The 27,676-nt window shown below is 37.9% G+C and overlaps 1 protein-coding gene across 6 annotated transcripts; it reads right to left on the bottom strand.

Moving 5' to 3' along the window:
• Positions 1-228: 228 nt before the first annotated feature.
• plekho1b (pleckstrin homology domain containing, family O member 1b) lies at positions 229-25,442 on the bottom strand. 6 transcript variants are annotated; one of them, XR_014116903.1, is made up of 9 exons: positions 25,329-25,442; positions 24,649-25,084; positions 23,912-24,073; positions 12,977-13,117; positions 11,721-11,825; positions 9,517-9,618; positions 2,430-9,351; positions 1,907-1,970; positions 229-1,710 (listed from the first exon to the last, which is right to left on the bottom strand). XR_014116903.1 is itself a non-coding variant. In XM_027002748.3 (7 exons), exons 2-7 carry the CDS (start codon positions 24,673-24,675, stop codon positions 8,647-8,649), a joined length of 1,242 nt encoding a protein of 413 aa, XP_026858549.2. In that variant the 5' UTR covers positions 24,676-25,084; positions 25,329-25,442; the 3' UTR covers positions 229-8,646. The 6 variants fall into 6 exon arrangements, 3 of the variants coding, with proteins under 3 accessions (XP_026858549.2, XP_026858558.2, XP_081552379.1); XR_004776591.2 differs by having other exon boundaries at positions 1,907-9,351; XR_004776592.2 differs by having other exon boundaries at positions 229-1,970.
• Between the last annotated feature and the right edge of the window lie 2,234 nt (positions 25,443-27,676).

Here is a 27,676-nt window from a genome sequence, read left to right as displayed (position 1 = left end):
TATAAGTAGACAACTCCCACAGTAATACATGAGGAGGAATGGGTGATGACAACTGGTCCGTTTGTGCTAGTTAAAGTGTCACACATATATGGTGTGCATCCCTAAACAATAAGTGGAATTTAGACATTAAACATAGGCTACAAGGGGCTCTTGATGGGCTGGCACAACACAAGCAAACTAAGTGCTTGCTTAGCAACCCTGTGAAATTTCTCTGGCTAGTTAAAATAATTTGTTGCTAGTAAATATTTCTTTAATGAAAACTTGGTACTTGATAATAACAGCCTAACATAATTTATCTAGCTACATTAAGAACCATTTTGGATACTTTGCTATTACATTTCAATATCATTATGCATTAATAAACCAGTTTTAGAGATGTTTTATGTGTACAAATTGCATACTGCTGTAATACTGCATAATAATTTATGATGGTAAAATTAAAATATATTTCATTATATAGCTTCCTAAACTAAATTCTCATAAAAAATTATATAGTGGATTACTATAGGACAGAAACAACTCAAAATAATAACATTTCAGAAGAGGACATTTGAATGATGATGATTAGAAACATTGCATTATGTTTAGACTTCAGAGCTCACAATAATATGCTATCATATATATTTACATTTACATTTATGGCATTTAGCAGATGCTCTTGTCCAGAACGACTTACAAAAGTGCTTTGTCATTTACTCATAGAATACATCCTAGCCAGTAAAGTAGGTTAGAGTCCAATATGCCAATGATCTAGAATACTGTAGAAATACAGGGATCACTGCTGATGCCTAGAAATACAAAATACATAAGGTCTATCTTAAACAATGATAAGTGTAATACACAATAAGTGCTAGAGTTTGTTAGACAACATCAGTGTAATAAACAATACCCTACAATAAGTAGTAAGTATAGTATAGTACTTAGGAGCAGGGTAAATTGTCATTTAAATATTCCACGAATAGATGGGTCTTCAGTCTGCATTTGAAGACTGCAAGGGACTGTGCTGTCCGGACAGCAAGTGGAAGTTCATTCCACCATCTTGGAGCCAGGACAGAAAAGAGTCTCAATGCTTGTCTTCCATGAGACATGAAGCATGGTATTTCAAGCTGAGCCATACTTGAGGTTTGAAGTACTCGATGTATGGATCGGGCTTTGACCATTGACCTCATGTATGAAGGGGCTGGTCCATTTTTGGCTTTGTAGGCTAGCATCAAGGTTTTAAATCTGATGCGTGCAGCTACTGAAAGCCAATGAAGGGAGCGCAGCAGCGGAGTAATGTGTGAACTTCGGAAGATTGAAGACCAGTCGTGCTGCTGCATTCTGGACAAGTTGTAGAGGTTTGATGGCTTTTAGAGGAAGACCAGTAGCGAGTTGCAATAGTCTAGCTTTGAGATGACAAGAGACTGCATAAGCACCTGGGTAGCTTCCTGCGAGAGAAGGGGCCGAATCCTTTGTATGTTACAAAGGAGAAATCTGCAAGACTGGGTTAGATTAGAAACATGAGTTGAGAATGACAACTGGTTATGCCCAGGCTATGGGCAGCTTCGGAGGGTGATACCAGGGAGTTCTCGAAGAATACTGTGAGGTCATTGTAAGGGTTGGGAGTGCCTGGGATGTACAGAAGCTCGGTTTTACTGGGGTTGAGCTTCAAGTGGTAGGCTGTCATCCATGACACAATGTCAGTCAAGCATGCTGAGATACATCTGGAGACTTGCATGTTAGAGGGTGGGAAAGAAAGAAATAATTGAGTGTCATCAGCATAGCAGTGGTAGGAGAAACCATGAGAAGATATTACATGACGAAGATAATGAGTATACAAAGACAAGAGAATGGGGCCCAATACTGAGCCCTGTGGAACACCAGTGGAGAGTCTATATGGTTTGGATGTGCATCCTCTCCATTTCACCTGACAGGACCGTCCTTCCTGAGAGGACTGAAACCATTTCCATGCACAGCCAGTCACAGCAAGCCTGGGGAGAACAGAGAGAAGAATGTTGTGGTTTACTGTGTCAAAGGCTGCCAAAAGGTCTAGAAGATTCAAAACAGATGACATTTTGGCAGCTTTAGATGTATGATGTTAATAATAATAATAATAATAATAATAATAATAATCAGAAGAATTAGATAATAGTTTGGTGCTTTTTTAGCTATTGGTTATGTGCATATTTGTTTCTGCAAGATTATATGGTGCTGGCTTATTAACTGAGGCTGGGTATGATATTGCCAGGGTTGAGCAGCAACGGAATAAACCTAAGATGTAATGGCGTTACGTAATCAGGATACAATCAGGATACAGTTGCAGAAAAATAACCTACACTACTGCTAATTTTTTTTTAAATATGGTTATTACTAGGAGGATTACATTACACCTTAACAACGTTCCCTAAATAGCGTGCATTTATTTAAAATGTGCGCAGTGCGTTCCTAACCTGGGTGCATTTGAGGTCTTTCACGTCGCCCTGCAACGTGACTGGAATCAGAGGTGCATTTGTAAGTTTCTTCTGGCACAATTCATGCCTTTCTTTGCTTCAGTTAACACGTAATTTGAGTGCTAATAGCTGTGTGGATCCTGAACACGGGATGGTTTTTTTTAATGTTAACACGAGATTTGTTTTTCGTAGATACAGCCGTCCCAGCACTGGACATAGCACCATCTAGGAAAATTATGCCAGAGACATTATTTCAGGGACAGCCTGACACTGTAAATGCCCTACCCTCACCCTCGTTGTTGTTGTTGTTGTTGTTTTATTTTTAAATTACATTTAAGCACCTGCATGTGAGGAACTGTCTACATCCCTCGTAAGATCTGCCATCGCCATTCCTACTTCCTACCTCCTAGTGACTGCTTATTAAACTGGTGAACGTGACGTCTTCAAAATGTGTTAGATGGAGGTTTCAGCGCTTTCCAAAAAATCTTGCCATCTATTGCTTACTTACGTCCACATTGTTTGACTTTGTAATTCATTGTAATTCACAGTTGTACATACATTGTTGGCTTAAAAATGTCCTTTGTTGTATTAATAAAAGAGGAGCAATTCTCGCCTAAACGTTCTGCATAAGACGGTTTATAAAGTATGCTGTGTAAAACTACCAGCCCCTATTGGTCAAATCGATAAAACATGAAAGGGCAGTTGCCTCCTGTAATATGTAGCGATTAGATTTGTGAGCAGGTGGTGCTAGAGATGATAAAATGAGGCTACACCTACGTCTGTCTGACTTTCGTTAAGCAGACTGTTACACTGCATTATGTAGAACTCTAGCAATACTGCAGATATATAGCTCTAGAGCTTATGATTCTTCAAGCAGAGATAAAGGGTGGCTGACTTGTCTGGGCCATAACTGTCTGAATTCATGCAGTCCATATACCCATCCAAAAAGCAAGCTTTGGAATGGAAAATGCAATATTTTCTGATTTAATGGCTGATCTCATAAATGCCTGTGGCCCTGCACTGACCTTCAGCCCTTCCAGAGGACACCTGGTGCTCAAATATCAGACACAGCAAACAAAGCACAGACAGCGCTTTGACTGTTCATTTATGACAAACAAAAATAAAAACTTTGTTGGTCAAGTGATAGTTATGAAAGACAACAGTCTAGAAAAAGCATTATCACAATTGTACAATGATTTTCCCCTTTCAAAATAAATAGTTTTTCACTTGAATTGACATAAATTCTAATAATATATAATACATCGTAAAAGCATATGTGTACAGTTCTATTCATTATTATGCTCCTGGCATAATATTAGCTTTAGAAATGTTAGGCACTTGTGCATAAAAGTGCTGAATTATGCAGGATGATATTTGTCTGTGTACTCTTTTAAGTCACAGTTATTTGAACCTTTCACCAGTGCCCTGGTCACAACCTATGAGAGCATACATGGGAAGTAATGAACAGCTTTGCTAGAGTCCAAAAGATTAATTACAGTTTGCTACTACCTCAGCAGTCATTCCCAATTATTCACTAGTCAAATAATCCCAGAAGGCATTGTCTGGTTATTTCATATTTTATACACTTATGGATAGCTCGTTCATCCAAGTGGCCAGTAGAATGCTTTAAAAAAAATCATCACCCTAAAATGGATTATTTGATATTCCTTTAAAGTGATAAGTGGGCAGTAAAAATGGCTGTGCTTTGCTATGTGTAAAAGACAATTCTACTTCTGCATTAAAAAATGAGCTCAACCAAGATACTTGTTTTTAATGCACAAACTTCCTCAAAGATTTTTCATAGTTCTACAGTCATTCTTGGCTATGCTACCCCTAATGTGTTTGTGTGTTGTAGTGTGACACATTTTACAGCATCTGCCAGAATTATTGCCACCATGGTTAAATGTAAAATAATCCAGCTATGATAAAATATCTTTATTACTTATCAACTGGTACTTACACCAGGATTATTGCAAAAATCTAAATGTTTATTTATTCAAGATAATTTATAGGGGAGATGGGCGAAAAATAAATTCAAAAATAAGGACCAAAAACCTTCAATAACATATTTGATGAATAGTAGTGTTATTAAGTAATGTATTATAATTTTTGGTCAGGTTTATTCAAAGTGCAAAATATTCTAGAAAGTGCGGTAGGTTAACTGTTGTTTTAAGTACAATTTAACTCCCCTATTAGTCACAAAGTTGAAATGTTTTCAGACTGAGAATTGATAATCATTAGAAGCAGAAGCAGTCTGGTGCCAGAGCTCCGGCACCAGTACACTTACACTTACAGCCTCCCACCCCTTGAGTGTGTTGCTGACGTACTCCTGCCTCAGATAGTGCAATGTCACCAGTCAGTTGGCTCCTGCTCACAACTTGCACAAATCTCATTAGCTGCTGGTTCTGTTATGCTATGTATGTATGTAACATTTACTTAGAATTCATACCATTGCACCATTCTCTACTAGATTAACAACATTCACTGCATCTTTACACCTGTACACTACTGAGTGGTGTTGATTTGTTTAAATTATTTTCTTATTAACACTGTCTGGAATTGAATGAACATATTTTTCAGTGATGTTTAAGTGGATTACCTGTACCCACTACAGCAGTTTAATAAAATCATAAAATAGGTACATTGTTACATGTCATTAGGACTTTAAAACTTTTATTTCAAATGAATATTCAGATCAGTTAAGAAATGTAAGGTTTTAGTAACAACAAATGCCTTCATCAAATAAAATCTTTTCTATGTACACTGGAATTTAAAGTCTTGTGTCTTGAAATCTAATGGTAGGTAATGTTTTTTGTTGTTGTTTTTTTTGCTTTGGTTGTTTAGGGGGATAGCTACAGGCTGTTTACTACAAAGTAAAACCCAATATATTTTATATACAGCAAAATTATATGGTTCTTGAGCATTTAAAGAAAAAAAGCCCTCAATGTAAGGGTATTCAGCACGTTTTAGAGCCACATGAGTAAAATAAATTAATTTTATATTCTGGTGGTGATATATTCACACAGAACTAAATGGGTTTTTTTGGCCATATTTTGCATTTTCTGTCTTGTTACTGATCAAGACAACAGTATATGAACAGAAAGACTACTAAAAAAAAAAGAACAAACTATTTGTGTACCTACCTTCCTTAATAAATTATTGTAATTGATTGAAATCGGCTTCGGAGCATTGGTCTGCTGAATGTCTTTGGCATAGCTAAAGAATTATGTTACTATTGCTGTCAAAATGTAATACACATTCACTCAATAAACATTGAATGGAGTTATGGAGTTAGAATATTTTAATTGCACAAATGTGTCTCAAGTATATCAGAGATGTACCAGTCCTGAGCATAAAAACCTAAGTGCAACAGCTACATTTATATATTCACAAGTAACTCTATCCAGCTTTGCTGTAATACATTCAGACTAATGAGCTAATGAGAGTTGAGGGGAGGAATGAATTTCACAAATTGTTCCCTACCTCCAGGTAGCCTAATCAGGTAAACCTATGCAATTAAGGTGTATGCAATAAAAAGGTATTTCCAGCAGTCTGACCATTCTGCATCACAATGGTGGTGATGTCATCCATGAATCAGAGCCCAATCGATCAGGGTCTAATGATCATTAACATTCCAGTCACTCTATCCTGCTTAATTCCCTACATATTTTAGAGCAATTAATCTACACTTTGGAACCTCTTCAGATTTGTCCTAGTACATTTGTCCTAGTACATTTAACATTTAACAGACTGGGCAAAAGCGGAAGTTGAAAAAGTCTACAATGTCTCCTAGGAGCACATCTCATGATTCAGTCTGGAGTCCAATTACATAACCTCTAATTTACATTAATTAATTTAATAAAATTCAAGAAGTCCAGAAAAAAAATTTCTAACTCCATTATGGCTTACAGGAATTCTTAAGTTCTATGCATTCACAATATTTTTGTTCTCATTAAAAAAGCAAAGATGTGATGTATTAATGCATGACTATGTAGGTACAGAAGTAATTTGGCTGTAACCAGTGCCTTGTCTATAGCATAACATCAAAGATCAATGTCAGGATTGAGCTGATGTACTTTTCTGTGGTGCTAATAGTTTCTGGGCACTTTGGATAATGGATGTCATTAGTTAACAGCTGATTTAGTAAATATGTTCACTTTCATTTGTTACAGTCATATGCATAATAAAGCACATTTGCTGGTCAAACTGTGAAATACAGAAACTGTCAGTATCTTCATAGCAATAACATTGCATTTAGTAGGAAACTCTGATTAGTCTAGGAATGTTAGGTAGCACTTGAATCATGAGTGGGTCAACAGAATATCTATTACACAGACTGCCAAAATGCCCAGGACAGAAATGTATTGTGCTTTGTTAAATTTTCAAATGCTAACAAGGTTTCAACATGATACCATGAGACCCCAGAGTCAGACAATGATACTGAACTTTTTTTTTTCAGATAAGCATAGTAAAAGTAAATCATTTTGGGAAATAGCAGTAATTCTAGAATACCTTTACTCACTCTACAAAAAGCAATTTACAGTAAAATGTACAAAAAATAACACTGGTTGTAATCAAGTCTCAGTGACAGAACAAAATAAATTGTACCCAGTTTTGTGCAAACTTCATTTAGCTAGCAACTGTAAAACAAGGTGTTAGATACTGGCAACACATACCCTTTGGTCTGGTACAGTACCATTCTGTACACTTCCAGTAATTCCTGATGCCTGTTACATTTCAGGCCAATATGCAACATTGCATAGTTTTCCAAAGTTCAGCAAAGATTTGCACAAGCTGATCAGGTCTGACTTAAAGGCCCCTGTGCCACTGCTTCATTCACCTTTGCTTTTGTTGCAGGCATCCTGGATGTTGGATTTTGATTATGACAAACATGAGCGGTATTCTTTAAACTGACACACTGATCGTATGTGCCATCTGAACGTTCACTAAGGCAGTTTTTGAGTTTTATTTTTCCTACGTACCAGCCTTTTAGGAAATGCCACTTAGGGACTGGCTTTGTCTGTTTTCTTAGCTGCTGTTTGTGTTGGATTGTCTGTTCAGTTCCTTACACTTTAAAAGATAGCTTGCCAGTACCACTCTTATTTTACAGTGTTCTATAGTGCAAATCTCCTATAAGATAGACATCCCTAGTCTTCTCACTGCATCGAGTGTTAGTTCTAACGGCAGCTCTGTTGCTTCCTCCTTCCAAACCAAGAGCAACACACTGGCACCAGATTGTCAGTATTCATAATAACATGAGTACGCATGGCTTTTGGGGATACATCTGCAGAAAGCGTGCAGAGAACATAGAAAGACATCAAGCAGAAAATGACATAACTTCCAAATTGGCTTTTCTCTCCACCTGTTCCACAATGAGCCTCTTCTCTAGGCCAGCTGACATTGCTGCCTGCAGCTCGCTTATCCTGTGTACATTACATAATGATGTCAACCATTCCTGTGTGTACGTGTGTGTGCATATGTGTGTCTGTATAAAAAAAACAGAGTTCAGAGAGCATGCAGCATCGTTGAACCATAACTGTTCCAGTGTATAAGCAAAAGAGGGAAACCATTCGCATTGTAACAGGCTGATGGTGACTGTGGTTTTCCCATTATGTCCGCTGTCTGGCATACCTTGCTGTCTTTCATATGGGTTCACATCATGAAGTGCTCCAGCACAGCAGTTACAGCTGGCACTTCAATTAGTTCTGCTGTTATATACACCCTAGTTAACTGCTATGATTAAAACCAGTCTAAGTGGAGCCCAGTTGGATATTTCTCTCTGACTCTTGGTAGCAAACCCCAACCACCAAAGAAAGAGCAGCAAACCAGATCCAGGTTTACTAAAGCAAATAGCATGTTAGAATGATGAGCACATGCAGTTTCAGGAACACACAACAATGCCTAGATTACAGCAAAGTCCTTGCACATCACTGATGTTTTGGGTTTTGCACGTGACAATCAACTTTATATATGCCCTCAGCCCTAGTAATCGAGGAACAAAGTCCACTTGTACAATTTAAAATAACTGACTTGTGTAACTTAAATCTCACAATGATCTCTGGTGAGTTTACCCAAATGCGTGTAACACAAAGATCACTGTGGCATATTATATGACAATGGAGCATTTCAATTAAAATTAAAACTGATCACTGTATTGGTTAAATTAATAACTTATCTCATAATAGGCTTTGACTAAAGCCTCAGCCTTGTCCATGCTTCACATCATGCTCTTCCTGTAACTTGTGTGCTGTGGGTTCTTCAGTTTGTTGCTAATGGAGGAGGCAAGCCCAGTAGAGCAGGCTGAGTCCAGCTGCCTGCACAGTGCCCGCAGCTCCTTCACTTCCCCTAGCACGTCACGGGCGTGCCCCCACACCGAGGAGGCCTCCTCCAGCAGCCGCTCAGCCTCCACCCGCTGCTCCTCCACACTCTGGTTTTTGGCAAGGCTGCAGTTTCCCACACAGCCCTGAGCACGCACCTCACTCAGCAGCTCATGTGTCCTCTCCAGCTTTTGTGTGATCAGGTACTGTAGCCGTTCAACTGACTGTGCGGAAGCTGGTAATGGACTATGCAGGATGACAGCCCTGGTGGCCTGTACCTCTGAGTGCGACAGAATCTCATCCATGGAGACGCATCGGCACTTCTCGGTCACTATGAGCTTCTTTGTAGCCACTCTGCCTTGGATGTCTGCACAGTCCCAGGAGCTCTCGCTCTTTCGCGGCAAGCTCTGGGACTTCCCTGAAGCCTCAGCACCGTGGGAAAACTTGCAGTTTTCTGCCCCAGGGCTCAAGGTGAGAGGACTCACAGATTTGTCTTGCTTACACAGAAAGTTCTTTTCACAGGTCTCCTGTTCATCAGATGCTAGTGCGTCTTCCTCCTGAATAAGGTCAAGTGTCAGCATGCCATCTGATGTGCAGGTTGAGGCCTGCAAAGCACAGGAAGATTAGGCTTCAAATAAAATTGCTATAATGGTAAACAGAATTTATGGAAAGACTCGTATAACAAGATTTGTGACACATAAAAGTGCATGTTGCTAATGGCTCCTTGAGATGTTTAATGTAGCTCCATTGTAAATAAATGGACTGCTTACCACAGCCAAAAGATGCCCACGGGTAGGTAGTCGTCGAGTGTGGGGGATCTTAGCTCTGTCCCGTGTGGGATGGGCCAGACAGCTTACCTCTTCCACAGTAACCTGGAAGGGAATTTAAAGATCCATGTGTGAGGATTCGATTGGGAAGATCAGTCACACTGTGAGAGCAGGAAGCAACATGCCTCCACAGTAGCCTGTTTGTGTACTGATAAAGTAGTTAATGAGCTGAGTGTAAAGGATGAGGCCACATGGGGTCTCTGGCTTCACATAGAAACTGCAGCAACATGGAGACAAGAAGGATCTATAATGTGTGGATGACTGTAGTGAATCCCAGTATCTCCTTTTTTCTAATTAAAACAAATACTGCATAAACAATATGATCAGGAAAAATTAGTTTTTGACCATGTCATGATCATAATGCAAAAGCAAAAATAATGCACAACATAAGAACACTGGTGAGGCAGACACAACTTATTATTGTCTTGACTGTTAGGGTGCTAAACTGGGGAAGAATTGCATAATGGTACAAAGAGGATGGGTTAAAATAAGAAACACTACTCAATGTCAGAAATGGTTAAATGATACAAGCCAAGTTAAAGCTTCTAGCCCTGATGACCATTAATAAGCTTTGTTAGTCACTCTGTTTATTCTAGCAATTACATTTTCTGAACTGTTTAACAGTTAGTAGCTACAACACAGTTTATTGGTTATTAATAAAATTATAGTCAGTTATGCTTAGGTAGCAGATGGGAGACACCCTATTTAATGTTTACTATTACTATTTGCCCAGTTGTATGAAACAGTACAAGACTTTTTATCACAATACTGCCCCTCCTCCAAAACGTCTCCCTGTGTGTGTGTGTGTGTGTGTGTGTGTGTGTGTGTGTGTGTGTGTCATCAGTATGGCCACACCCTCCCTGTGTTCCACACCTGCTCCTCGTTGTTTGTCATTAGTTTACATGTATAAAAGTCTATCGTTTATGAGTCTTTGTTGTTGGTGTTTAACCCTGTTAGCCTGCGTGCTAAGTATTTCAAGTTGAGTGTTTAAACGTATGTTTCAGTTTTCTGTGGCTCATCCCCACATGCTGCACAGTTCCCTCTTTACACTTTTAAGCATTTGCTTGAAGTCAAGACAATTTTGACCGTATGGCTTACACTCAACAACATGATCAATGTCAGCTTTATAACACTAAACCATACTTGGACCTTCATTATAATGCATCTGACCTATTATTATTATTATTACTATTATTATAATTGTTGTTATTATTATAGAAAATAATATTTAATTTAAATTTTGAAATAATGACATTGTTGCAAAACGCTCGATTTTCAGTAGATTTGTGAGCGTAGTATAAAAAGCATAAAGATAGACCAAGGATTAAGGAATCCAGCAAAATTACAAATTAAATAACCCAATTCACACAAGCAAACTGCTGACAATATATAATTAGGTTAATACCTTACTTAAAGGCAAACCATTAAAACCTTTTAAACATGCTAGGGTAGTGCGACACAATATCTACTATTTAGGTTAGAGCTATTTGTGCCTGCAGTAAATGTGTGTGTCAGTAAACCGAGGCCATTATGCCCCCCATCTGACGGACTTGTGGAAGGGCAGTCATGCCTGAAAATCCTGATCTTATGTGGACAGAATATACAGGCCACTGGGGCAAGAAGATGCTGCCTTTGTGTGCTGACTTTATTCACTCCATTCCTGGCCAACTGCTCCAAAAGAGTTTTTAGGGACTCAGTATGGAGCATGAATCAGTCAGCATCCAAGGACACACTTGTGTGGTACATTTACTCTTATTTCCAGTCAAGCCTTTTTCACTATGGTTGCGTTGCCTTTTCAGTACTTCCAACAGTATGTATAGCTACCTCTACTGAATTTGATAAATGGATAGTTGAGATGACAAGATGGATGTCTCACATGACATTTTGAATTAGAGAACATACACTGAGGTTATACATACTTCAAATCAGTCATAGCTATCATCTGAAATAATTCCAACTGTTTTCAAACAAAGCAAATGGTTTCACTACGCTTTGAAAAAGGAATGTGAGGGTAGCAGTGTGTGGTTAGCATTATATGTCAGTCCTCTGAGAAGTCCTGAGGTTATTCTGAAATGACTGAACACGAGCAAGAGCAGAGAGCGACATGTGTGCGTGTAGATGTGTGTGCACATGTATTCTTAATTCACCTCATCCAGGATGCGGTTCTTGGCCCTTGTGATGGCTATATTTAAGGCATTAATCCATGACTCCTTCTCTTCTGGACTGACAGCCAGGAATACCAGATTTGGAACCTAGAGGACATATTACTGTTAACATGACACATGTATCATAGATCTTTACTGACAGGACCAATGTATACCTTGCAGTTCTACATCATATGCAGGAATTTTAAAAAGTGTCTGGATCGAGCAGTACCTGAAATATATTTTTGGTGCTCAGTGAACCTACATTACATGTGCAGTGGGCCAAGCACAGTTATATGGTTCTGGCTCCAAACCTCAAAGGCAGCAAAAGTAGTAGAAAGCAGCCACCAAATCACAGGACACAACTCCATAACATATGACAGCAGCAGTTTACAATACGACCATTCATACAGCTGTTTACAATACAAGCTAATATGCATTTTACATCCAAAATCCTTCTCTGTATCTTTGATTATAGAACAGTACTTAGACAGTCAATCCATAATGGTTGGCAATCTGGTAACAAAGAGTGAACATCAATTGACAGTACTGGTTATGTCAGATGGGGTATCGAGAGTCGTTCTCCTGAACCACTCTGCGGGAGCAGCTGTTGGAAGCAGTGGGATTTATTTGCCACGTGGTGGCGTGCGCCACTAACAGATTCCCCATTAGATGCCCATAAACCCAGGCCTCAGAATTAACCATCTGTCTCAGTGCTGGGCTACATCTGACTGATCAGCTCCTCTGACTGATCATGCTCCTCTAACCTTCAGAAATGCTGAAAACGGATCCAGATTCTATTCTTTCAAAATATTTCTTTGCTCTCTGTGTGCATAAGTCCCAGAAATTCAACAATGATTAAAGGAACAAGTATGCTGTAGCACTTATCTGAGACATGTATTGGACTCTTGGAGTGTAAAGTTCTTGTTACATGAACGGGATACGGTAGCTTGTGAAAAGCCAATTAGCTGAAACATTCTTACTGAAAGCTTATTATACAAGACATGATGAAAAACCCCACATTGACCCAAGTCTGGGGGTGTACATTTGGCATATCATGCCTTACTGTTTATGTAGAATATAACTCATTACATACTGTAGTTTACTATTAGAACCCATCTTGTTCAGTCAATTTTAAACCCTCCTTGATCAGCATTACCTCTGGAAAGTGTCTAATTAATGCACCCAGCACAAGCCTGTGTAGGAGGCTCTCCTGTGAAAGCAAGTCCCATCCTCCCCCATACTGTCTCTCTACTTACAGTGTTGCCTGGCTGCTGCGAGCACAGGAGGGTGAACTTGCTGTGGTTTTTCTTGGTCCGACTCTTGGCCTTGCGAAGCTCCTCAGACTTCTCATAGTCTGTTAGGTCAACCACCTCATGGATTTTCTTCTCATCCTTCACCTGAAGAAAGCACAAGACATTTAAACCACTCAGGTTCATATTACTTGACTGTTATTTGAAAGATCCTGGTGCATTGCTTCTGGAATGCAAGAGAGGTGGGGCTGAAAGAAACTCGAGTAACTTGTTTACTAAAAATGAATGATGCAAATTATTTGCATCAAAGCCTCTTTTAATCCATATAACTATACACACACAATATTTCTATGCCCCCTTGTGTCTTGAGCAAAATATGTCCAAAACATCAATAAAGCGAACAACGGATTCAGTAGTTAAATACTAAATTAAGGTAAGGTGATATTGTATTACTTCTACCATAGAATGGTGGGAAGATAATATAAAGAAGCCAAATGTGACTTTATTTTTGCATATTTTCTTATTATAAGCAAGCGATGGGGAGGCTAAGTATAAGCTTTCAGAATCCAGTATCTTCATAGTAGTAATGTCGACCGAGTTCTAGTGAAGATGATAGACGAACATCTGTCTTTACTTAAAAGTAGACAGACATCATGCCTAGCCAGAGTCCGGAAAGTCCCTACCATCATGCTTGGGTTGTCACTGCAGAAACAGGAGAGGTTCACCCAGCAGGGTGATCGTACATGACTCAGGAGGTCATGCAGTTATGCCACTCCTGTTTTTCAGAAGGTTAGTTGGGAAAGTAGTTAACGCTAGTTCACTAACTACGTGAGATTGTTCAATTGATTGATGTTTATTGGCAGATATGTAGAATTTTACATTTTTGGATCTATGTAGTAGGCATTATAGTAAATGGACTGGAGTTACGTTACATACAACAGAATTTCAAACAAATTAATGAATTTAGTGAATGAGCAGTGAATTAATTAATTGTTGGGGAATCATCTTTTGTACACTGGGGAACTGATCTGGGTTCTGAGAAATTTAGCTACTGTTTTCAAAAAAATGTTGTGGCTGGCTTAGTGTGCCTGTAAAGGTTAGGATAAGTAGCAAATCAATTAATTTGTTTTATCCGGTTTATATTTTTCATATGTGTAAAACAAACTATTTTATGTTGGCTATTCAAATCAACAAGTCACGTGAAACATATCAAGGATATCTTTTTAATATATTGAAATTGACTTTATTTACTTCTTTGTTTTTGCATTTCAGAACATATTTTATTTAAACCTAGACTGTAATATGGTATTTAAATAAATTAAATTTGGTTGTTTTGACAATTTATGCAATAAAAATGTTTTTCTAATTAGAAACCACTTTAGTTTGGTCATCATGTTAAGCGGTCTTATAGTCTCTTTTGTATATTTACTGTTACTCTTTAAAGCCAAAGTATTTCTTATCTGATTACTCAGTGGAGTACTCGGTACAATACTCTATTACTAAAATAATCTATTACTGCAGCCCATGTCTGAGGTGGACTCTAGGTGGGTCTAAAACTGAAGTTTTTCTTTTTTCCCCAAGAAACTTTGTGTTAGTTGCATTCACTTTTAGAGATGAATATTATGCTACTGCAATGATCTTTTGATTTTGAGATAGCCAGTTACCAGCTGTTTACACTGGGTCCCTGTGAATTTTTATAAAATATGCTGAAGCATAAGAATCAAATGTATCTTAAAATTCTATTAAGATATCTAATGCAAAGTCTTATATTTGTTTCATTGAGCATACTTCACAACTTGTACCATCAAAATTTATGGGAGAAAATTCACAGCACTTGGTTCATACCGAAACCTAATTGATTTAGAGTTCAGCTTTCTTTTTATTACATGCTCTCCCTGCTTTTGTCTGCGATACCAATAAAGGTCTGTTCAGTGTCTGCAGACCTAATCCAATGCATCAGTTATTTCTGCAGGCTTGACTCATGGCAGAATCACTTAGACCAAGGCAAGAATAGCCCTGATCATACAGCAGACTGCCTATAATGTAAACCACTTGGCATGCTGTGTGTCAGCTCATGATGCTGGCAACAGTCACAGTGCACAGAACACCCTGGAGACATGTCCAAAAGCAGTGTGGGGACAAAGCTACTGCCTGCATCGTACCACCCTCAGACCTGACCCTTAAGAAGGTGGTCATCTTACAGGGACGGGGTTACATCTGCCAGTCAGTTAAACAAGGGTAATCCAGGCATTCTCTGGTTAGAAATGAAAGGGTTTTATGGCTTATACAATAGGTGGAACTGAAAGTGATATTTATTGTCAATACATCTTTATTACTGTGTAAGGACTAGAAGTGTTGTAATTTTTATCCAGGATTTTAAGAATCAAAGCTATTCCTACTGAGGCCAGATCATGAGAATAAAACACCATAAGCACCTTTACATTATGCATGAACAGATAGTAGCTCTACTGTAGAGCTGACTTTGAAATTCAACAAAAAACAATAGTTCAAAACTTAACCCCTTTAGGCATGTACACAAGGAAGAAGAGCATGGCCTGACTTCAGCATTGCAAAACCCTGAGGAAAGATCACATTAGGTTACAATCAATTTCATGCAGTTGAAGAGCAGGGAGGCAGTCTTGCTACAGCACTATGTTTAGTTTTTAGCAATCACTGCATCACTGCTGTCACAGCAGGGACAGACTGCACAGACAGTACAGCTACTATTCTGGCAGTACAGATTAAGTGGCAATCAGGTCTGACCCTGATGCTGCCTGTGGATAGAAAGGTGACAGTATGTTTGTAGCTGCTGCCAAATGTCAGCCATTTGCTTTTTGCAGCCAGTGCTTTTTAAGCTTGGCATTGTGTACCACTCTGCCCTTTGACTTGCAAAAAAACAAGTTCTATCACACTATCCACTGTCCTCATGTCTCTAGAATAAAATTGTCTGGCAGATACTAAATGAATCCTTATCTTTCAATCGTCCTTCATATGTCCTCTGAACCACTTACAGTGGTGTGAAAAAGTGTTTGCCCCCTTCCTGATATCTTAATTTTTGCATGTTTGTCACACCTAAATGTTTCAGATCATCAAACAAATTTAAATATTAGACAAAGATAACACAAATAAACACAAAATGCAGTTTTTAAATGAAGGTTTTTATTATTAATGGGGAAAAGAATCCAAACCTACATGGTCCTGTGTGAAAAAGTGATTTTTGTTAAAACATAAATTAACTGGTTTATCACATCTTTGGAAAACAGTTCAATTTCTCTAGCCACACCCAGGCCTGATTATTGCCACACCTGTTCTCAATTAAGAAAATCACTTAAATAGGACCTGCCCGACAAAGCGAAGTAGACCAAAAGATCCTCAGAAGCTAGACAGCATGCTGCGATCCAAAGAAATTCAGGAACAAATGAGATCTATCAATCTGGGAAAGGTTATAAAGCCATTTCTAAAGCTTTGGGACTTCAGCGAACCACAGTGAGAGCCATTAATTACAAATGGCAAAAACATGGAACAGTGGTGAACCTTCCCAAGAGTGGCTGGCCGACCAAAATTACCCAAAGAGTGCAGCGACGATTCACCCAAGAGGTCACAAAAGACCCCACAACAACATCCAAAGAACTGCAGGCCTCACTTGCCTCAGTTAAGGTCAGTGTTCATGACTCCACCATAAGAAAAAGACTGGGCAAAAATGGCCTGCATGGCAGAGTTCCAAGACGAAAACCACTGCTGAGCAAAAAGAACATAAAGGCTCATCTCAGTTTTGCCAAGACTTTTGGGAAAATACTCTGACTGAAGAGACAAAAGTTGAACTTTTTGGAAGGTGTATGTCCCATTACATCTGGCGTAAAAGTAACACAGCATTTCAGAAAAGGAACGTCATACCAACAGTAAAATATGATGGTGGTAGTGTAATGGTCTGGGGCTGTTTTGCTGCTTCAGGATCTGGAAGACTTGCTGTGGTAAATGGAACCTTGAATTCTGCTGTCTACCAAAAAAATCCTGAAGGAGAATGTCTGGCCATCTGTTTGACCTCAAGCTGACGCACACTTGGGTTCTGCAGCAGGACAATGATCCAAAACACCAGCAAGTCCACCTCTGAATGTCTTAAGAAAAACAAAATAAAGACTTGAGTGGCCTATAGTCAAAGGCCTGACCTGAATCCGATTGAGATGCTGTTGCATGACCTGAAAAAGGCGGTTCATGCTCAAAAACCCTCCAATGTGGCTGAATTGCAACAATTCTGCAGTTCTGCAAAGATTAGTGGGCCAGCATTCCTCCACAGCGCGGTAAAAGACTCATTGCCAGTTATCGCAAATGCTTGATTGCAGTTGTTGCTAAGGGTGGCCCAACCAGTTATTAGGTTTAGGGGCAAACACTTTTTCACACAGGGCCATGTAGGTTTGGATTTTTTTTTCCCCTTAATAATAACCTTTTTTTTTAAAAACTGCACTTTGTGTTTACTTGTGTTCTTTGTCTAATATTTAAATTTGTTTAATGATCTGAAACATTTAAGTGTGAGAAACATGCAAAAAAAAGATATCAGGAAGGAGGCAAACACTTTTTCACACCACAGTACATGAGGAAAAAGACATGCATTCATGTGGACCAAAAAAGGGCAGAGTAGTATATTTCAGTTTATACTATTACTCCGTAGCCTGAACGGGCAGAATAAGAGTGGGACTGGCTTCTTTCCATTTAGAACTTTCCCTATTTGAGGATCCTTTTCTCTTTTGGCCACTGTTTGGCCTCTTTTAGGCCATGACATTTAAATATCTATTTCCATTAGTGTTAGATCTTGTAGAGATAGCAAAGTCAGGGAATTGATGTTTGTGAAGCTATGAGATCAACCTAAAGAGAAGTAGAAAGAAAAACTCCTAGGAAATGTGTCCTTACATTTTAATTAACCATGCCAAGTATTTTGTGCAGAAACTATGTAGGTGTAAGGTGACAGCAAAGATACACAGCAACAGCTGGTTGCATTTACTCAAGCCAGAGGAGCCGGAAAACAGTAAGTTAGGCACAGGAATATGGCTCTCTATAATGCATCAAAATGGAAAAAATCTTTAGATAGGTGGAATATAGATGACTTCTCATGATGAGGCAGGGAAGAGCAAACCTAAAGCTCAGACATAGGAAAAAACCCAGTAAAATCTACAACCTACAATGACCTACAACAGAGTGCAAATGATCCAGCAACAAGTAAAAAGTGTCAAATTAACTAAGTATGATTTAGCTTTTTTTCCCATTTTGTGCTAAGTTTAAGCACTGAGCTGAAGAGCTCAAGCCTGAAAACACTAATACATAACTAGTTGAAGTTTTCCCCAAACTCCCCAAAAGATCCTGAAGCTATTTACATAAGCACAGAGTATAGTGCATGGCTATCCCACAAAGAATGCACCCTCTTGGCAGGGTAATCTGGTTAAGACCATGATGACAAAAATCCTATTTTTACACCAGTGCTAGCAAGGAATCTTAAAGGTCATTTATTGGCAAACACTTTTTAACACTGTCAGAGAGTTGGTCAAAGCCTTGCTAAGGATGGATATGCAGAATAGATCACCAAACTGATTTTATTTGAACCATGTGTTAAACCTGTTGAATAATTGTTCTTCCTTCCTCAGAGCTCTTAGTGTCACTTCTCCAGGCAATGTATAGGCAGAATGCAGAGAGAACAGCACAAATATCTATTTTTTGTGCCAATAACCTCATATTTTCACTTGTTATTAAAGAAAAGGTGTTTCTTCTGGTACAAGCTGACATGGTTTATACACATCTAACAACTGTTTCAAAGTAAGGCCTAAAATCGTTTTTACTTCAGCTGTGTTTTATTAGATCTAAACCCTTTTACTAACCTAAGGGCTCCCACAAACTGACCCAAGCTCAGCTTCTAAGCACAACTACCACACAAAATTAAACATTAACAGTCAAAGAAGATTTTTTTTTTTAAATACATGACTCCTCAGTGAGTCTTTTTGGATTTTTTTCAGGATAAAGTAAACAAAATTACAAGCATTTCGCAATGGTAACTGGTTCTTATCTTTCCAGGCTACTGTCCATCAGAATCCTGACAGTTGCCTATGACATAATTACTAAACCATTTTACTGTTTGTGTCAGCTCGACCCAGTTCCAACTGTTTTTCTTAAATCTTTTTCCTCTGTTATTTCAACTGTTATTGCTCATCCAATTAACCTGTGTTTTTTATTAGGTACTCTCCCTCCCTCTCTATAAATTGCTGCTGTTACACCTATACTTAAAAAACCTATGTTAGATGTATCCTCATTGGCCAACTGTAGACCCATCTCCAATCTCCCTTAGCCAGAATGGAGTCATGGAAGTAGTCTCACAGCTTCTTGCTTTTCTGTCAAGAAGTAATTTGTATGAACCCTTTCTGCCTGGCTTTCACACTGCACAGTACTGAGTCCGCTCTCTTAAGAATTACTAATTATCTGCTGTTTTCACCTGATGACTGGTTCCTCAATATTCTTTTGGCTCTCACAGGAGCTTTTGATATGTAAACAATGACATACTCATTTCTAAACTCTAAAATCATTTATTGGCATTTCTCGCCAAAACTTAATTGGTCATGGGTTATTAATAGAAAACAATTCATATTCAATAAGTTTTATAAGTGCATAATTCAATTCAATAATTCAAGTACATACACATCATCCATTGCCCCTTGGTCCTTGGACCTCTTCATTTTATATATTTCTCAACTAGGCCACATAGTGAAATTTCAGGCCATGTTTATGAATTGTTATGCTGACAACATTTAGATTTATATTAGTACTGCTTCCCCCACAGCTTCTGCCAGGCACTGAATTAATGTATCACAGTGGTAAAACTATGGTTGCAAAGTAATTAATTAAACTACTTCTCTCTCCCCTCACAATGAAATGCACCTCTGGGTTTGTAAAAAGTACTATACAAACTGAACTTAATAATAATAATAATAATATTATTATTATTTAGTAGTAGTAATAGTAGTAGAAGTACAAGTAATAGTATTAGTATATCCTCTTGTGTTAATGAGGCAGAGATGCATGTTGTTCGGATATAGTTTTACTCTACATGATATCATACAATGACAAATTCCATTTCTAAGAGTGACTGCTGCTGGGAGAACTCTCAGAGTCTGACACACATTATGCAGAGTTCATAGCTCTCTGGATTAGACAAAACAAGATGCATAAATCAAAATGTGCACCCCACCCAGTTTATGGCCAATATACAAGGTTGTAAATTGTGCTCTTGCTGCCAATTTCATTCAGTGGAAATTAAATATCACATTTCTAGTGGTGGAAAGAGTGCTGAAACTGAAAGAACACTGAAAATAGTTGCTTCAAATCTGTTTGAATAAAAATGAATTAGAATGAAGATGATATGTACACTTTTTCATAGTCCATGTCACAGTCCTAGTCCCAGTTTGGTCTTAACACAAATACAGTGTCATGCCATGTGTGTAAAGTAGTTAAAAAATAAAAGGTCAATAAGCTGCCTGTATCAAAAAAGTATCATATATTCAATATAATTTCAGTTCGTAAACATTCTCATGAAAGAGCCAAACACCTAAAAACTGTCACCTCTTTAAATAGTACGTCGCATGTGGTCAACCTCCACACTGTTTCTATTTAGCAATTTTATCTGACAGTTTATATTAACCTCATTAAATTACTGACACATGCATAAAAAAAAGCTTCCATTACTTTGTCTTCTGCTGCTCATGCACACTTTACCTAACAAAATGACATGGTAGCTAGTGAAACTCAAAAGAAACACTGACAAGATGCTTATGATGAATCAAACACACAACAACCTAAAAACAGGTCCTAGTGTGAAATAGAGGATGTGACCAATATCCTGCTAAGCGCACACCGTCCACATGCATGCATGCACCTAAAAATGCAGAAATGAGATCAGGAAATAATTTCAACATGAAAGAACATGATAAGATTGACTTATTTGGAATAGAAGAGCATAAAGTGTACAGGCACTGTACATCTGCTTTGCTTTTTAATTCCTCTTCAACACAAACACTCATTTAAAAGGTTCCTGCTGATTTATTGCACAAGTTAATTTTATTACCAAGTTTGTAAAATGTTACACTAATGCTTGTGTTATTCCATCATGCACTCAGGCTTATGGCTACCAGCTTGACCATACAACTTTTATATATTTACCACTACTGTGTAAGTACACAGGCACATAAAACAAAGTTGCACAGGAAATAGCATACAGACCACCTTTAAAATCCAAGCAGGGAGCAAAGAGAAGGAATGAAGAGTAAGACAAGGTGCAGGGACAGTGAACAGTGAAAATAAGCTCTTCCACATGTCTGTACCCACTCCTCGCAGCTGTCCCACTCTGAGAACACCATTCGGCACAGGACACCTGATCCTCCACATGCCCACTCCAGCACTGGGGATCATGCTTGCTCCCAGAACCTTCTCAAATGTCAAAGAATACACTAGTTCAATTTACGGTGACCCACTGATCGTCTGCCACTCATTAGATCTGGCATGATTCCATGATTCTGTTACATTCTCTTAGTGACAAAAACGGGTACTTTTTCAGTGACACGGTGACCATGGTGAAATGGTTTCAGGTGTTTATAGTGACACTGTTGGCAATAAAAATTAAAAAATTTTTAAAAAGCGGCATTGTTTCGTTAAAGGCTTCTGTATCGACAGCTGTAGAAAAACATTTGGTCAATGATGAAACTTATGATGAAAGCTCCAACTTAAAGGGTCATCCTCCTTATTCCATTAGCTGGCTCAGCATGGTCTGATCTGATGCTGAGCACAGCAAACAGCTTTCACCATGAACATGACTCAAACTTATTTCATTTTACTTTGCCCTAGCCCACACTGCCTAGGCTAGGAAATTGCACATGAATAATGGGTAATTTATTTTGCTCATGCATATAGAAACCAGTTAAGCCTTTCATGGAGACCGTTTGACTAATAGTCAGGCAAACAACACAATACAGAACATGACACCATCTGAGTACATCGAAATAGGACTAGTTATTTACAAGACAATGTCATTGATATTAGTCCCCAAGTATGTATCCTGGTTGCTTGTCCAGAATGTTCCTGCAAGGAGCTGCCAGAGTCTGCAACTGCTGTCTTTTCACTGAACTCTGTTTTTGTTACTTGCTTCTAGTTTTACTGACTACCAGAACCATCTAAAATAACTATGAATGTACAGGTTGAATTTTGGCCTTTACTGTTGTCCTTGGTCATAAACCTTTGGAGCCACTGGAGCCAACAGAGTCTCAATAACTCCTTATAAAATAATAAAGTAACATTTAGATTTATTTATTCATTCATCCATAAAATGAATTAAAATATAATTAGTTAGAAACCATTCACAGGATTTGGTCAGTGCAAAGCTTCATCTCTCAATAGTATTTTTACTAACCGAAATGGGAGCTCTAACACAAAAAATAACAATAAACATGGGCCTAAAAACTACTCTTACATAAAATTTCTGGAAGCGTTGTTCTTCTTCAATACAAAAAGCCTGAACATACAGTAAAAATTAACAATTTTGACTTTGCTGAAACCAGCACACCATAGATTGCCATGTATTTTATACTACAGAATTCACAATTAGGTGGTGAAATTTTTATTTGGACAGGTATTTTTCACATTTTACTGCAAGTCAGCTGGTCCTGGTTGCTAAGACAAACAAGCCTGTGATGTAGGCTGGCCAGCCCTGCTTAGCTCATTACATTTTCCTTTGCAGAACATTTTCATTCTTGTCAGGGGGAGGGAAGAGGACAGTTGGTTGCTTGCACAGCACAGCTCAACAGGTGCACTAGGAAAGTGCACATACTAAGACAACAATACATTCATAAAACACAACACTTTAATGGAAGTTTTAGATTGTGCCCGCAGCACCAAATCTACTTGACAAAATATTAACTTCTGCCAATTCAAATGGCAAAAGTTGTAAAAGGGTTACAAAGGCAACCAGTGTTGTCAGTGATACATCATGCAATTGATGACTCCTAAAATAAGTCATTGAGCAGGTGTAAAGCAGATGACCACAGATCTCTAACAGTTGTGTGTGCATGTGTGCAGGAAAGGAAATGGCTTTTACAGTCAAAATACTCATTGGGTACCTTTTAAGCATCCATTAAAAACATTTTTACATCTGTTTTACTGCATGGAATCATATTCTCTTAAAGGTGATTCCTTGTAGATGCCTCAGGAGATCTGAGATGCTTTCTGATCCTTCTGGTTTCATTGTTTACAGATAAGTACATCATAAATAAAACAATTAAAGACTTACTCAACATTTAGATACTAACTACTTTTCCACCTGCTAGATTAACTTCATTGTCTTTGTTTTAAAAGGGTCATCACTTTATTGTGTTAAATTATAGTGTGCACAATTAAAGGAATCAACACTGATTACCAACATGGGAGCCTCATCATCAGCAACACAAAAGTACCTGATTTGTCAGATAATTAATTAGAATTATTTACAATGTAAGTGTACATTATTCCATTTCACATTTTTAACAATTTACTTGTGTTGGTCAACACTGGCTGACAGAGAGAAGCCTACTCCATGCTATAAGTACCAGTGTACATTAGGTTTCAAATGGGATCCTCAAATAATCTGTAAAGCTTCATAACTTCTGTTAACCATATAAAGTGTAACAGCTCAGCTATCCTGAAATATTATTAATCATTCCACTTTCCTTTTTAGAAACAAAGCAGTACATGAGATACACTTTTTATGTGCAGTCCTGGTATATTTAAAAATAATAACAACAATAACAACAATCCTGGCCATATATCTAGCAGACATTGCTGCCATTATTGATCAATGAACAGCAAATGCAGAATTTAAAAATAATAATAATGGTAATAATAATAAATAGAAACTGCAATAAAGTGCAAAATTCATCTCACCATTACTAAACTAACCTCTTTTTCTGAGATGAAGAGTTTTTCTCCTTTTAGCACAATGTATCGGCTTTTCCATATGTCCCTGAAGAGGCCCTTGCCACAGTACTTGCGAATCCACCCAATTTTGTCTGGTTGAGCAGGCTGCTGGTTGAAGTCCTGCAAGCCCTGAGTTTTAAAAGAAATGGGAAAAAAATACAGTGCAATGAGAAACAGGCTAAAATTATTTGAATGGGTCTTTAGGGTCCAAAGAGACATCTCACAAAAGCAGATAGGTGTAGTCCTAAAGGCACTATCATTTTTCTTTGTCATGTAGACTATTGCATGCCTTGTGTGAATACACCATACTTTACAGTGAGAGCATGAAGATTTCGTGTAATAACTGAAAAGCCTTCTGCAGCATAAATTTCCAAAGATTCTTCTTTTTTAAGGCTATAAACTATGCCTCCCGGCATCTGGATAAACATAAAAAGGAAGCAACTTATACAAATCAAAAGCCATTAGAGGCCATGGAGAATGTCAATTTTGCCATAACTAATGGGTATAAGTGCAGTGTAGCCTAGTCAGCCCAAACCGCAACCTATGAAAAGCTACAATGATGCATATTAGTGCTCAACCAATATCAGTATGTAGTAATTGGCTCCTACGGTCAGAAGCGTCTCAAGAAAAAAAAACTTAAACACAAAGCACGTAGGTTAGTTAAAAACACAATGACAAAGGACCCTAGCCTACTCGGTGCCTACCCGCTTTGCTGAATTGTTCTTCTTCATTATGAGCTTTACCGATTTCCCTCGAAAGAATCCCGTTTCTGAAGTCCTATCTGTATTTGCTTTTATTCAAGAAGTCCAGCTTTTGGAAAGACATAAAGACGAGACAAAAACTACGGTGTCGTGTCTCTTCACTTCGCCGCCTTCTCTTCTTCCATCCAGTGTGTTTTAAATCCGCGGATCTTATCATTCAGGACGTAGCATTCATCGTGAAACAGAAATAGAAATGATAAAAAACTAATCTTTACTAGTGCTGCTTATTATATCGGTGCACCCATCCTCGCCTGAGTCTATCCTCCAGCCGTTATAAGTGTCTTCAGACTTCTATCGGTTTGAAGAACTTGCAGCTATGCTACTCCCGCTTTGTCCCTCCATCGCGATGATGTCACTGGCTAAGGGAAGTACACTGAAACTGGACACAAAGAATAGGCCATAATCATTTTAAATGGTCACGCGTTCACGTCATTAATATCAATTTGTATTACGTTTATTATTTATTGTGACTCATAGGATGTTGTGAATTGAAACTTAAAGCATAATCGATGAGGCCCTACAGAGATCAGTAAAATAATCTGAATCACTCGAGCACATGTGGGCGACAATTTGTCGTTACCAAACCGTAGAATGCTGTGCTCCTGTGCTCCGAGAATACTTACTCCACTCATTTCTGAAGTAGGTGCAATATACGACCGCCGCCATGAAGGATGTAGTTAAGTTCCGTACTACTGAAAAGCAATTCACAAAAATGGCCAATTGCACGCTGATTTTACACGCCCATTTAGTGGATTGTTCATTTTTAGTGTGAACATCGTTCAGTCACACCAAAATGGCGAGGCATATTATAGAATAATGTGAACTAAGATACGGCTTCCATTTCTCTAACCCTGCCTAGGATGGGAAAATTGCATTAAGTCTGGCTTTCTAGAAAATGCTGTCAAAGTATATAAACTGAATGCAGTCACTTAATATAAGGTGAAAAAGTCAATATCATTCATGAAAGTGAATGTGTTACATTTTGATAGATGCAATGTAATTTTGTAGAAAACATGATATCTTAGTTATGCAATATTTTACAAAAGACATTTACGTCTAACTAGTACCTAAGACATAACACTACTTTTGGCATATTTACTTTTTACTAATAGAATACTCAGACATTTCTTTCTTTTTTGCTCTTAAAGAAAGTTTTTAACTTCACAAAATAGAAAAGGTAGGTTAGTGCAGTGCCGTACAGACATACAGACGTACAGACATTGGTCACTTATCTGACTCCAACACACATACAGAGTAAACTTTACCAGTTTAGAAAACTATTTGTATATTTTTCGTGGGTCTGTATATTGTCATGATTTACACATTGTAAAACTTGCATTATTCACTATGGAAATAGTTTCGCCTCTATGAAGATGATTCCATCAAGCTACCAATTTTGCTTTGCAATGAAAATCTGACTGTTATTATACATAAAGTATATACAGATAACATATCTTATGTGCATGAAGGAACAAATAGATTGGGTCTAAACAATTAGATCTAAATACATGACCACCTATTATCTTCAGCTCACCATGGCCTGTCTTGAATGTCTCACAACATAGTTTTGTAGAGCTTGTATCTAAGAGATAGACCACCTGAAGTTGTAACTCCTTTGCAAAACAAGTTAGAGGCCTAATTTTGCAATTTTTATTTTTTTTTTGTAATTTGTTTAAATTGCGTTTAAATGTCTGTGGTAGGTTATGAACAGACCTTGGAGTAAAAATCAGAAAATAGAGAAAAAAAAATTGTAATTTGAGGTTGGAAGTAGGATCATATTGTCTACCTAGCTCCATGAATGGTGTCTTAATTGCTTGTGTCCATTTATCTCTAATCCTTCATTGTAAAACTTGGGTAAAGCATATTGTAAACCTGTTTAATTCTGATCATTTCCTTTGTATCTTTCATAAGCTAATTTTGATTTCCAACCACTTTCTACTGAGTGTTCCTAGCCAATATGCAGTATGCAATACTGAACCTTAGTTTAGTTCATTATACAAATCTGAATTAAGTTTAATTGTCTCATGGAGCTAATGCTTTTACTGTGTAATGAATTTTTTTCTCACATGCAGTAAATACGATTTGATTATCTCAGTAAATGCCAAAGTCTAAACCCTAAAATATGACACTATAGCATCAGAGGAATGACACACTAATCCATCACAGAGATGGAATTAAGGAGAACTACTGTCCCAGTTTCATCAGACCGATTGCACAACCACATTTTATAGAGTGGCCTTTTACAATCCAGGCAATTAAACAAGAAAACAACAACAACAATGTAGGGAGTTTTAGGGTACAGAATATTCAAGCATAGAAACATATACATATGACAATTTTGTGCTCATCTACAGCTTCTCATCTTAGCATGTAGCTACTGGTTTTGTAATGTGCCATGTAAAAGTCAACGTCATCCTTTTTTCTGTATCCAAACAGTTCCATTAATTATCTGTGTTTATGGCTCTGGAACTTTTATCATCTAAACAATCACAACATCCTCCTCCACCTCCTCCTCGATGTTCAGACAATAATAAGATTAAGCCCTCTTATAGAGCACTTGCAACTCCCTTTGTTGTGAGTGAAAAGGTCAACCCTATAAATAGAAGCCACTCTTGTGAGAGAGCTGTCAGCAGCACTATGTTCTGATGGTTGCCAATCACACTGCAAGCTCATTTAAGGTCTATTATCTCAACTCTTCACCACTAATTGCCCATTAGTATTAATCAGCTTCAGAGTCCTCAGTAAACCCAGTTTAACACTACAGACTACAGAGAATGATTTGATGAGCCTTTCTGTGGTAAACAGTGGTAAGATAACATCCTATAGCTTTCAGGTTTATAATTCAGTTATTGCAGTTACAAAGTTATTCATTTTTAAAGCATAGATTAAGAGAACCAAAGAACTTAGCAGCCAGTCTATTGTTCCAAAAATGTAGTGTAGATAAATCATTAAATTACTGACATAATGATTA

Source organism: Electrophorus electricus, chromosome 14, assembly GCF_041902795.1.
Source record: "Electrophorus electricus isolate QZ-2024a chromosome 14, ASM4190279v1, whole genome shotgun sequence".
In the NCBI taxonomy this organism is placed as follows: domain Eukaryota; kingdom Metazoa; phylum Chordata; class Actinopteri; order Gymnotiformes; family Gymnotidae; genus Electrophorus; species Electrophorus electricus.
Note: the sequence above shows the minus strand (reverse complement) of the source record. Positions and strands in the feature narration are given on the sequence as shown.

Excerpts from the sequence above, each read along its gene's own strand:
- plekho1b (XM_027002748.3), bottom strand. The coding sequence starts at position 24,675 with ATGAAGAAGAACAATTCAGCAAAGCGG. Across the intron at positions 24,074-24,648 it reads AGAACAATTCAGCAAAGCGG|GGCTTGCAGGACTTCAACCA; the intron begins GTAGGCACCGAG and ends TTTAAAACTCAG. Across the intron at positions 9,619-11,720 it reads AGAACCGCATCCTGGATGAG|GTTACTGTGGAAGAGGTAAG; the intron begins GTGAATTAAGAA and ends ATTCCCTTCCAG.